This window comes from Anser brachyrhynchus (assembly GCF_964034855.1).
Source record: "Anser brachyrhynchus genome assembly, chromosome: 21".
Classification (NCBI taxonomy): Eukaryota; Metazoa; Chordata; class Aves; order Anseriformes; family Anatidae; genus Anser; species Anser brachyrhynchus.
This window is the reverse complement of record NC_137714.1, coordinates 7,995,609-8,008,777: the sequence shown is the minus strand read 5'-3', so window position 1 is coordinate 8,008,777 and position 13,169 is coordinate 7,995,609. Positions and strand designations below refer to the sequence as shown.

Sequence of the window (13,169 nt, the reverse complement as noted above, 5' to 3'; positions counted from 1 at the left end):
CGGGCTTTTGGCAGCCCGGCCCGGCTCCGAGGGGGTCGATTCACGCCTCCGTGGGGGGCGAGGGGGCAAGTGAGGACCTGGGGTCACGGGCGGTCTGAATTCCGAAATCCAGAAAAATAGGAAATGAGATTCACCGGGTAGCTGTGCTCCCCACGCCTGATATTTTGGGGGGAGGGGGGCGGCTTCAAGGTCCATTCACAGAATTTCTGTGAAATATTTCACATACGTGCACGGGTGAGAAGAAGCCCCAGGACCACGCTGCATGCTTGCTCTGTAGCGATGCTCGTGAAGGGAGTTGCATAAACCTGCCGGGCTGCTCTCTAGGTGGGAGAGGTGGTGCAGCACAGCAGACTTACTTTCAGAATGATTTTTCACTTTGGCTCCATGTTATTGGGCCACATCGCATAGGTACCAGCTTATATCCCCTGAGAACTGCCCCATTACATTTCATTTCTCATCTAAAGTGGAACCAAATTCTGATTTCCCTGTTGTTGTTTTTTCTATGAAGGATAAAAACACTTTGCGTAAGAAACAAGCAAGTTTCAGAAACAAAGTGCACTCTCTTGCAAAGAAACTAAAGGGTTTGCCTTCATCAAACAACTGCAATTTAAAAACACCTCCATGCAGAGATGCTCTGATGTGTTTTCTTTGGGCAGGAATCATCCCAGAGTTCAGTACGTACAATTTAGAGTTCTTCTACTACCTTTAAGTGTTTGGGGGGGAAACGATCTGTTTTGATAACTTCTGACATTAAACAGTGCTGAATAATTAAATATATTTAACTGTTTCATTAACTAAAGATAGATTGAGAGCGCTCCATAGATAGAATATAGATCAAAAAGATTGAGACTGCCTGTAAATTCCCCTGATGTTTTATGACACCATTTGTATTCTGTCACTCACTAGCTTTATGTATAGTCCAAGCTGTGAACTGAATACCCCATTCAGAAAGCCACTCACTCTGCATGTTATTGCAATTTAATATTTTCACACACAGACACATCATTATCTTGGAACCTGACACTGCAAGGAGAATTCAGTAATTTTTCAAGAGTGCTTTTTTTTTGTTCTAATGCGAGCACTGAGGCACAAGATTGATCTAAATGACCACTCTTCCAATATTTAGTCTCTAGATAGATAGATCAGCAGGTAGATATTTGTCTGTGTTTTCATGGATTCTTCTCATTTCAAACATGCATGGATGCAATTTCACTGAAAGAACTAAAAAGAAAGATTAAGAATCTGTCATTACTCACAAGAATACCCCTTACATAGTTACAGCTTGAGACTGAGAACCAGATATGCATATATTGACAGTCAAGTCCTCAAGGCTGTCTCTTCAGTCTTCAATTACTGAGACGTGACTATGGGACGGGATTGCTCCACCGACGCTGGGATCCCGGAGGGGCAGTGACTACACATTCCTCGGGGCTGGGTGAGTAGAACCAGCCACATTAACAGCTCTTCAAGTTACAGGTAAAAAATATGTATTTATCAATATTTTAAGAGCCGGGTCACATCAGGAAAAGGACTTTAGAAGTAGAGACAAAGGCACAGCTGATTTGATCCATGCAAACAGGTCTATCATACACCGGACCCTTGGTAGCTAATCATTAACGAGCGTTACATACAAACTCAGATATAACAAAAATCTTTATATGCAAACAGCATCGATGTCCCAAGGAGCTCAGTGCCTCGAGGGCCTGCTCCAAAGTCCAATGAAGCCGATGGAAGGACTGCCGGGAACTTCGGCAGGTGCCGGGGCTGCAGTGCCGCCTTGCGCGGCTGCGGCGAGGGTTCCCCTGCGACCGCCTTTGCTGCAAGTGACAAAGCCAGCCCGAAGCTCCAGCCGGTCACAAACCACTGTCATTAATGCTGCACATTCCCAGGAACCAGCTGCAGGACAAACCTGATACTAGCGGGCAGGAGGAGAAATGACGAGTGTGCAAGGTTAAAGGCAAACTTCCACTGTGGAACCCCTGTCTCCTGGGCTTGGGTTAGACATGAGCCTCAGCTTGCCCCAAATGATGCCTTCAGCGCTACCATTAAGGAAGAAAAGAGGGTTCCCATCCTAAGCAACACCCCAGAAATCTTCCATAGTTTCTTATTTCCTTCACCCAGACAGCACGGCAATAGACATGCAGGAGAGACCCTTCATAACGTGAACTCTGGGGCAGGACATTTCTCTGGTCAGCGCCCCCAGACTTACTTCTCAAACTGCTGAACAACAACGCTTTGAAGCAGTTACTGTCCATTGGGCAAAAATAGATTTATAGACGCGTGTTAAACGCACACTCCTTTTTCTGATCTACTGGAACAGACAGCACTATTACATAAATCAATATTTAGCTGGGGCATTGACTACTGGATCACACGAGAAACTTTCTGATTACGGCTGGAGGCTACGCACGTGAATATTTACACCGAGCCCTCTGTGTTCTGTCAGGATGCAGGGAACTACACATTAACTGGAGAACTACACAAAATTGCTGTTTTATCTGAAATGGAAGTTAAACAGTAATACACAGCTTTAAAGAGGAAATGAAATACATACGTGTAGGTCTAACGCCCGGATCATCCACCTGTCTGCCTATCTGAACCACTGCAAGGAACCCAGAAGCGGGTTTTCTGAAGAATATTTAACAGGGTGATAGCCATTTCGCTTCACAGGTGCTTTGTTGTATTGTTTTAAATCAATAATCATAACCCCCCGACAATAAACTATCGGAGGAAGCACGAGGCTTTACCCAAGGGACGGAGACGTTCTGCTCGTCTGGAAAACCACACATCTCCCGGAGCCTGGGAAAGCATCAGTAGCTCTCCAGCCATGTCCTCAAGGACACATCCATGAAATCAGCTTGGATTTCCTGACGGCTCACCTTTAGCTGCCGCTACCAAGAAGCTGTTAAAATTACTGTACTCGTTAACAGGTGCAATCAAAACCAGAAGACAAAGGCAGAAATTCTGTTCTGAACTTTATCTGGCTAAATACTTGAAGAGTGCTCTAGCAGGAAGAATTTAAGAACTCCCAAAGTAACAAAGATCTGTTTTTTATTCATTATATATGGGATATATGAGCAGAACTGTTTCTGAGCAGAGGGCTTTTCAAAGTTATCCATGAGGCATCAGCTGCTTTTTAAATATGACTATTGTGCCATGTAGGGATTTAAATTTATTTTATTCCTACGTGATAATTCTGAAATAAAACACATGATCACTTGCTAGTTGCGCTTGTTCTCTATTTCACATTTACGTAATAAAATATAAAATGAAACCAGTCCTTTTCTATAAACAGAAAAAATGGTAAAGCAATTTTATACTACATGAACTTCAAGCACAGCCATTTAAAAATTAATTTACTTGATTGAGCCCAAAAGGTCCATTCACTGTGAAATAAAAAACACTAAATACTATCCTGGAAGGACAGAAAATGCCAGGCTGCATGTAAACAAAAGCATTTCTTTATAAGCATCTGAGATGGAAATAAAAGATTTTTAGCAAAAACTGAAACTTGCAAGAACAAAAAAAATCTGATCCAGTAAATTCAGCAAAAGTCTCCCAGTGACCTCAGCGGGAGCTGGAGCAAACCCAAAGATCATTAATGATACGTTTATCCTGAAATCACAAAGGCAGGTACACAAAATCCCTCCCATTTTACAGATGAAGTAGCTGAGGGTAAATTATTTGCTTAAGGCAGTAAAGCTAGTTCATCAGCTCCGCCAAAAAGCAACTCGGGCTTTTTCTGCACCCTAGACTCATCTCTGGTCAACTAATGCTCAAAGTTGTTGGTTTTTTTCTTTTTCTTTTCTATTTTTTTTTTTCTTTTCTTAATAGCAGCAAAGGCCCCTGCCCCCAGTCCCATCACTCTACAACTTTTCCATGCTCTGAGCACAGCTTTGCATCCAACTTTCCGTATTTTCTGACGGCCAAAGGATGGAAGCCCGGCAGCGCGGGGCTGAGGGAACAAACCCACGTGCTGGCCGCAGCCTCGCGCCGGAGGCCGGGGTGCAGCGAGGCTGGAGCCTCACCCCCGGCACAGAAACAGCCCCAGAACCGCACTGCAGGGGGTTCAGCGCCACTGCCTGCACCTTGCCACAGCCCAGCCGCTTCCTCAGCCTGGCTTCGGAGACCGTGCCCAGCTGCGTGAGTCCTCCCAAAGCGATTTTATATCAAGAAGGAAACAAAGCTGATTTTTTTTTTCCCCTCCCGCAATACCAATAAAACATATCTGGGTATCGCTTGTACCAAAACACCACTGCTATAAAGTTAAAGATATGGAAAAGAAAATTAACTACTGTTTATGGCAGTGGTGGAAGGGGAAAAAAAAAAAAAGCACAATGCATGCAGGGGACAGATGGCTTCTATCCAATATAGCCCCTCTTCTGTACATTACTTTGAAAAGGAAGTCCATGCCACTTCAGAAAATAGCAATCTGTGTAAAATATGCTAAGGTTATATAATTGATCATTCCATTAGTTAAGAAAAAAACAGTTTACATCCCTCCATCTGAATATGGATCTGCAAATGCTAAAAGTGAATGTGCTTAAACTAGCTGTATACCAATATTTGTATATATTCTGCACATACACAGAAAATCTCTGGGGTCATGTGCTCAGCTGGTGAAAGTTAGCATCATCGATGCTGATACTGATTTCCATGAGTTGAGATCTGGCCTCTCATCTAAAAAAAATCCTGAATTTTGTCGGTTTAACCTCAGCTTTTGCAGAAGAATCAGGCACGTGAAGAATTAGAATGTGTTCTGCTCAGCATTATTCACTGGTTGCACACGCATCCTAAACCAGCATTTTATGCACTTCCATATGAAAGGCACACATACTAAAAAAAATAAATTAAAAAAAAAAAAGGAAAGAACAGTTTTCTGGCTAAATCACGCTACCTGAACAATACCTTGCCTCACGAAGTGCCAAAACCCAGTTGCAAACCAGCTGAGTGCTGAGCTCTGCCCCACACCCCATGAAAGGTCCCGGTGAGCACGGCGCTCTGCAGGGTGCAGCCTCTCCTCTTCCCCCTCCAGCCTCCAAGGACCACAGAAAAACTCAGAACTGCTGTAAGGAAGGGCTTGCTCCGGGGTAGCTGATCAAGAAAAGCTAGCAGAAGAGGGAGGTATATTCAAAATGATGTCTAATTCTGTAACGCCCTAACCTACACTGCCAGGAAGAACTGCTCCGTGCACAGGTCGTACCAAAAGCTAGGCTTGCAAACCGGTGCAAGCAAATTCAGATGAAAAAAATAAATAACTAGGGAGTGTGATTCAGCGAGCACCGACTGCCCATCTTCGGATGGGAGCTTCAGGCAGACAGGCGTGGATTTTTCTACAGTGGAAGCAACCCACGAATCGTTCAGTAAAACACACGTGTGATAATGAATAGCCAACCTTCTCTGGTGGTGATAAGATATTTTAACTAAAAACATCAGGGCATGTTTAAAAAATGATTACAAATTATTTTAACAGTGTATTTGCAGAGGGTTATAAAAACAGCTATAATATTTTTGTCTTGGATTCTAGAATTACCAGTGTGACAGCTAATGCAGTAATGATTTGTTTCAAATGCCAGTGTTTAAGCTGTATAAAGCTGATTTTATACATTTTTCCAGTAGGCCGCATTGTAGTTAATGAAATTAAACACACCAATCGCATTTGTCCCCAGGGGATGAGGAACTGAACACGCCACTGGTTTATTTTTTTATTAAAATAAATTGCAGCCAGCAAGATGGACTAATTGCATACAGAATTGAAAAAGAAACATTCCATTGATATAATTAAGCCAATTTTCATGGACAAAAATAGTTATAGTGGATATAAAATAAGCAGAGCATTCACTACAGTTTGACTTCTCCCCACCCTCCATATTTTGTACAGAACATTAACTATTAAACAAATATGTTTCTCGAACGGGCTGACAGTGTTATCTAGTAATGATGGCTAAATTGGCCCCAAGAACCGATGCCAGGGCATTGTGTCTCATGGCTTTGGCGAGAGAGCCCATACGCCAAAAACAACAGACCAGTAAAAAAAAAAAACCCCTGCCATATCAAAATAAGACCTTAAAGCAAAACACCTGAAAGATGTAAAAAACTATCAAGACAGAAATAAATCGGTGCCCAGCTTATTTTGGTCCACCATTTTCACCCCGAATGCTTGTGCAGTCTTCCTGGAGAGCCGCGGCCCAGGCTCCCCAATTTACCCGTGCCACTACAAGCAGCGAGCAGTTAAGGGAGGATGAAGCCTTTCCACACCAGCTCAACAGAGACCAAGATTTACCGCGATAGAAGCAGAATTCTGAGGCCTACTGGAAGTAATTTGGCCGCCTCCATCCATTGCCAGCCGGGAAACGTCTCCCCCGGAGAACCAGCGGCCTCGTTTGCAGAACGAGAGCGGGTGCCGCGGCACAAAAACGCCTTCCTGGCTTTCTGTAGGGTCAAGCACATCCGCGGGGCAACGTGCTGGACGTTCACCCACCTTCTCCCCGCACACCACGTGCTGCTGTGGCACAGCACGGGTGCCTTCACGCCGAGAAGCACTTTGCTCCGTGGAAAAGGAGCTGGGTCCCAGCCCTACCTGCTCACGTCGTGACCCTTACCGCAGGGAAATTTCTTTCCGATCGCAAAAAAAAACACGAGCAGCTAATTCAGGCTGCGAGCGTTCAGAAGCACGAAGAAGTACACTTATTCCAGGGATGAAAGTCGTATTTCATTTTTATTAGCAAAGAGGGTCACATCATTCACTGAATGAAGAAAAGGAAAAAAAACTCGCCGGGACAGGGACACTCTGTTACAGATTTGGACGCTACACAACGCACAACCTACTGCAATAAAAATAAAAATAAACAGCCCGTGAGTAGGTACTGGTGATGCATGAAAATCCATTAAGAAAATAAAAGAAATAATAAGGTCATAGATCTTTTCCACTACGACATCCCTGACCTGCAATTCCTCCAGAAAAAGAGGGCATATTTAAGATCCGAAAACACAGCAGTAATTTTGGTGTGGAATGCTGCAGAGCACTGACATATCAACAGGCTGTTACCCAGAGAGTGGAAACAAATGTGTTTGCACATATCCTTCAGATGTCTTTATTCTTAACTGCAGATGGACACTGTATGTGTACGCGTTTACCGATATGCTGGCAACTTACCCCTACAGGATTTAAAATATCGCTTGAGAAACAGGCATGAGAAATTCATTATGCAGCTGAGATTTTGACCCTTTCAGCTAGCGTTCAGAATTGCGTGAGTTTGTCATTTAAATAATCCGGCTGGAAAAAAAATAAACACGTCCAGTGAGAGTGGAACAGCCATCACGTTGTGGAAACACAGCCTGAGCTTCCCTGGCCCGCAGAGCACGCACGTTCCTACGTGCTGCCCCCTTACACCATAGAAAAGGCCTAGGCTGCAGTGGAGTTAAAATCTGCATTTAGACAATTTCACACACCAGAAGTTTACGGCGACGGGAAAAAAAAAATAACAACAATAATAATAATGGAATGCAACTTTTGCAGCTGGAAGGGCGAAAGCAAGTCTGAAAAACGTGGCCTCTCTGCCTGATGCCATCAGCAGGAGCGGCCAGGGATCCTCCGGCAAGTGGCCGCAGCCTGCCCCACGTCCCCAGCGCTACGGGCAGCCAACAACGCTTCCCCACCAGAAAGGCGGCCACCGAGACTTACCTCATCAGTGTTTGCAAACTTCTCCCGGCCTTTGTCTTTGAAGCACTGTACTAAACAGTACAGAGCTTTCATAAAATATATAAGCCATAATAATCGGAGCCGTAATAACAATAATAATACTTTTCACTCAACAGGGCCTTTTCCTTCTGAGAATCTCAGGGTGCTTTACAAACATTAATGAGCGCCGCCACGCCACAGAAGGATATTTCCCTCTTAAACTGAAGATGCCCTTGTCAGTCACTTCAGGTGTTTCGCTCCACAGCCGAGGCTGCCCTGCAGCCAGCGGCGCAGCCCGTGCGGGCAGGTGTAAGCTGCGTGCAGCAGGCAGGCTGCGGCGCTCCTTTATCACCGGTCACGGAGCGGTTACATCCGACTGAGGAGCGGGGATATTATTACAGCGAGCAACAGCTATGAATTACGCTGCTCCTCTGTTGTGAAACCCTAGCTCCCGCATTGCGTTTTTGCCCAGAAGCGAGCGGAGATTGTGTGTATTTCAGGTACGCGCGGCTCCCTCCCGCGCGGTGCGGTCCGGACCGTGCCCGTGCCAGCCTGCTGCGGGGCGGGGAGCGCGCGGCGCAGCGCCGGGTGCTGCGTGCGTGTGGGGAGCCGAGCAGCGATTCTCTGCTCCGGACTGCAGCCTTCCTCGGATATTTAACATAGGAACCTCTGGAAGCACGCCTGCTTTATTCTGCGAGTCCCCTTAGCTTATTACAGACCCACGTTTGCTGATCTTGGTTTTACGCTGCGGTTTCAAAACAAAGTCTAAAAGTAAGGCAGCTTTACTTGTTGTTACATAAAGTTTGCAAAACACGAGTCGCCGCATTTCTGCGCGTAGCTCACAGGTTCATCAACGCGTAGAGCCCGCAATGTTTTGAGATCTTTCTACAAGCGCTACCAGCCCACCAGACGAATGCATCTGCACAGCCACGCTTTGCATCTGCACAGCCTCCTTTTAGCACACGGGAGTTCGGGGGGACGGGAACAGCGTGCCGTTCTGCGAGGCACTGCACAAACCTGCATTTATAGACGCGCACACGAACGTCCTGTGATGCAAACACACGTGGATAAAACATCACAAGCACCGCACACGGACACCTACGAGCATCGACTTTATTACAGGCCAGAATTAAATCCCCGCCGTCTGTGTCTTCTTCAGCCTTAGCGCTTTGGCACCTTAAAGCCGCCAGGCTACGGGCAAGTTCAAACAAAGTCTCCCTCGGCAAATAACCAATTCAGCCCTCCCTTCTGCCAAGTTTCTTCCCAGGACACGGGAGAAGGGAGCTCTTTGCAGTTGTTCCCTCCGCACTTTCTCAAATAAATCAAACGTGCGCGGGGAGGCAGGGAGGGGGGTGAATTGATAAATTATATTTGTAGAATTTAGATTATATATATATATATTTTTTTTTAAGCCTAAACCGATTTTAAATCCTTGCTAATTTTTGTTGAAGCGCTAATTACACATCACCTTAATTAGCGGATCAACTCCCCCATACCCCCACCCCCCTTTCCCTGCCCAGGATCCCTAATTGCCTAATTGAACAGATCCGGGGCAGGCCGGGGGAGGGCGAGGCGGCGGAGGCTGCCGCGGCGGCGGGCCCGGAGGCCGGGGGAGGCCGGGGGAGGCCGGGGGAGGCACCTGCGCGCACCCCGCGCCGGGCTGGCAGCCCCTCGCCAGCCCTTGTAGGGACCCCGGGCAGGGACAGGGCAGAGGGGTGGGCAGCCTTGAAGATGGTTAAAAATAAAAAGACTACACGCGCAAAAAGGAAAAAAAAAAAATCCTCCATAAATTTTCGGCCTCCGCGTGCTGCGATATCGGAAGCGCCTGTCCCAGCGCAAACACTGGCCCCCTGAGAAGTGGTCCTCGGGCTCCAGCCCCCGCGATCTCCTCTCTCCCTCCTGCTCCCCCTGCCCTGCAGCACCCCCCGGGACGGGGGGGGGGGGGGCCCGGCCTCCCCTTCGGCGGGCAGAGGGAACAGCCCCGGCTGCAGCTCAGCCCCAAACTTGAACTTCGCCGTTTTCCTCGCCCCGAAAAGGGAAGGCGGCTGCGAGCAGACCGGCCCCCCGTTTTCCAGCACGACCGTTTATTTAGGACCCCGTTTATTTAGGACCGGCCGGCAGCGGCGTTTGTGTTTCGGGAGCCCCCGAAGCGGGGGGCGTTTGGGGTTTGCCGGCAGCGCAGCCCCGCACCGGTTTATCCGCCGTCCCTCCGCCTTCTCCCTCCGAGCAAGGGCTGCCGGCTGCTGCAGCCGCTTCTCCTGGGCCGCCGGGGGTTTTATTTTCCAGGGGACGAGGCCCACGGAAGGAAACTTCTCCCCCCCGGCGTCCCGCAGAGAAGCCCCCGAGGGGGAGCAGCGGGGCCCGGCCGCGCTCACCTGCGGCCCCCCCGCAGCGGGGCTCGGGCAGCCCCCGGCTTCTCCCCTAAAACCGCCGGGAATTTCGGCGTGACCCCACCGCAGCGCGCACACGCACGCTGGGCAGGTAACAGAGCCGAATCCCCAGAGGAGCTCCGCATCTGCTCGAAATATCGCCCTGTGGACCGAAATTCTGCAGCGCGGGGGGTGGACGCCCTGCCCGCCGCCCCCTTGCACGCCCCCCGGCCCCGGGACACGCGTGGGCACCCGCAGGGCCCCGGGGTGCGGGTGCATGGCGGGGGGGGGCTCGGGAAGGGGGCCTTGGGGACGTCGTGCGGTCACTGAAGTTGCCACTACCTCGCCGCTGTAAATACGGCGAGATCCGCACACTCGTGTCCGTGTTTAATCTGTTGTGCAAATAAATACTCCTGGGATACTGAAACCTTAGCTTCGGACTACTGTTTTGAACTGTGATCCCTAAAAAATCCTCAGCTGAAACCCCATAAACCGTTGGGCCTTGTACTGTATTAAACACCTGATTTTAATCAGAGCTCAGCCCCACCGAACAGACACTTCCAGCCCGCGGTAGCAGCGGCTCCCGCCGACACCGGAGGGGTTTTTGCTGCGGCTCCGTGCGCGAAGGGAAGCGGCCGGCTCCGGGCACCCCGCTCCCAGCTCATCGCCCTACCGCTGGAGGTATCCGGGAATAGAAAACCCGCCGGTCCTTAAAACCTGCCGGTCTTTAAATCCTGTCCTCAAGCCGCAGAAGCTCCGGGGAGCCCGGCGGTGTGCGCGGCTGAGCCCCGGGCCGGGCAGGAGGCGCGCTCCCGGCCGCAGTCCCGCAAAAATCAGCAGCGGCTCGCACCCGACACGCGCTTCTCCGCGGGGAAGCGAGAAGAATAAATATATTTATAAAAGAAAAATAAAAGGAAAGAAATATTCCACTATTTTCACAGCCAAAAGAGAGAGCGCTCTGAAAATTACACTTCTCATACGAAAAAAAAAATACTGAATTTTACAAAAAAAAAGTCATTGAGCGGGGGCCTTTAAAGCGTGTGTTTATTGAGAAAAAAAAAATAAAATCCCGGGATTAACCGAAAGACAACTTCCCAAGGAGCGCGGCCGCGCGGTGCCGAGCACACGGACCGAGAGCCACCCGCGCCCCAAGCCGCGGCCGGGGGGGCCGGGAAGGCGCGTGGCCGTCCCCCGGGGGCGTGCGGAGGCTGCCCGGGGAGCCGGGGAACCTTAACGGAGCGCAGCGTAAAACGGGGCCGCAGCAAGGCAAAGCGCTGGGCCTCGGGCTCGCCCGGGCGTTTTGTCGTTTGAGAAAGAAACGCGGGGAGCTGCCACCTCGGCCACCGCCGGGCTCGTCTCCGCCTGCCCGCACCCGAAAGAAAACTCCGGCCCCGGCGCGATTTTAACAGAAATAAGGAAAGGAGGGGATTGGGGGGGGGGGCAGGAAAACCCCAAACCCTGCAGCATCTCGGCTGGGGAGCCGCACCGCAACCTCGGGCACGCTTTTGCCCAGCGCGATGCCCTCCCGGAGGGCTGGGGAGCTGCGGGGGGAGCTGCGGCCGAGCCCCCCGAGCCCACGCGTGGGGACCCGCGGGGGGGGGGGGGGGCGCCCCGCGCTCGGCTCCCCCGGCCCCGCCGCACCTGAGCGCTCCCCGCCGGGCCGGGCAGGGGTGTGGGGGGGGGACACGGCCATGGGGGCGGCCGCGGAGCTCCACGCCACTGCACCGTCCGGGGCCGAGCGCGACAAAGTCCTCCCGCAAGGCTCCCCGTGAAAACGCCCGCGGGGTTACACGAGCCGGGCGCCGCTATTTTCCGAAGCGTCCTCCAAGCCCTAAAAGCGGAGCTCCCAGCGGGCGCGGAGCGCGCTGGAAGTCCCGCAGCCTGCAGAGATTTCGCACGGAGCCGGAGAGAAACAGAAACTAAAGGAGAGGAGCGGCGGAGGGGTGCGGACGGGCTGCCCGGGCACCGCTGCGGCACCGAGCCCAGGGGCTGCTCGGCGAGGAGCCCCCCGGGCGGCTGCGGGGCTCTGCGGGGGCACCAAAGCCCCGCCGTCCCCCTACGAAAAGCCCGCTGTCCTCAGCCGAAAATCCAGTCTAAAAACAATTCGAAAGAAAGAAAGAAAGAGGGGTCCAGCGGAAGACGGAGGAAAAAGCTGCGCAAGACTTACGAGCTGCAATTCCACCCCCAAGTAAATTTTAAAAAATTAAAAATTAAAGACACTCCCCCACACTCCCCTCCCCCAGACCTTCTTAACCCCCAGCTGGGACACCCGAGCTGCCTTCAGGATCTTCCCTCTGGACCTGCGAATCCAAAGCCCCTCACTGAGAGCGGATCCATTTTTGCTACAAATTCTCTTCCTTCCCTCTCCTTGATAATTGTTCCCGAGCCCAGAAGGGTTTCTTCTTCTTCTTCATTTTTTTTTTTCATTTTCCGTTTGTCTGCCTGTCTCTCCCCCCCCTCTCTCTCTCTCTCCAGCGTTCAGTCTCTCCGGATCGCGCAGGCAGATGCCAAACGCAGACCTCTAGCGCCCACTATTTCAAAAGCCAGGAATATTATTTCACAAGACTTGTTGGAACGACTCAATAAAAAAAAAAAAAAAAAAAAAGTTGCTATCCCCTTTCGTCAACTTCGAGCTAACTTTCGCTTTTTCTCCCCCCGGCCGCCGGCCCCGCGCGGCTCCGCCGTTCGCCCGCGGCGGCCCCGGCTCCGGCGCGCCCGGCGCTGCGCGGGGTGGTGCGGGGCGGCGCGGAGCGGAGCGCCCGCTCTGCGCGCAGCCGGGGCCGGGCAGCGCGGCTCCCGCCGCCGCCGCGGGGACCGGGAGGGGGGCTCCAGCCCCGCGCAGCCCCCCGGGCCGGCTCCGCGCCGTCCTGGCCGAGCCGCCGCGGAGGTGGGACGCGGAAGAAGGGAGAGAAAGGACCTACTTTTGGGCAGTTTTCTCGCCCTCGCCTTGGATCTCATCGTGTCGGCTTGTGGATTCCTCTCCTCCTCCTTGAGCCCAGAAGCAGCTACACACTATCTTCATCTCCCAAGCATTGTCAGTTTGGACACCTTCGCACATGCGCACAGAGCATTCAATCTGACACCCTCACCAGGGCCAAAAAAACTTTCCAATGTATTCA

At 51.0% G+C, this 13,169-nt stretch overlaps 1 protein-coding gene across 5 annotated transcripts in view; it reads right to left on the bottom strand.

Annotated features, from left to right (window-relative positions):
* Positions 1 to 13,169, bottom strand: part of PRDM16 (PR/SET domain 16) — a 313,405-nt gene that overhangs the window by 284,196 nt on the left and 16,040 nt on the right. For 3 of the 5 annotated variants that reach the window (XM_080564616.1, XM_080564621.1, XM_080564618.1), the window contains exon 1: positions 12,972 to 13,089. The exons of the other annotated variants lie outside the window; for them this stretch is intronic. In XM_080564616.1, the coding sequence (XP_080420742.1) occupies positions 12,972 to 13,008 (37 nt within the window). In that variant the 5' untranslated portion in view covers positions 13,009 to 13,089. Of the gene's footprint in view, positions 1 to 12,971; positions 13,090 to 13,169 lie in introns of those variants that run through there. 5 annotated transcript variants of the gene reach the window in all.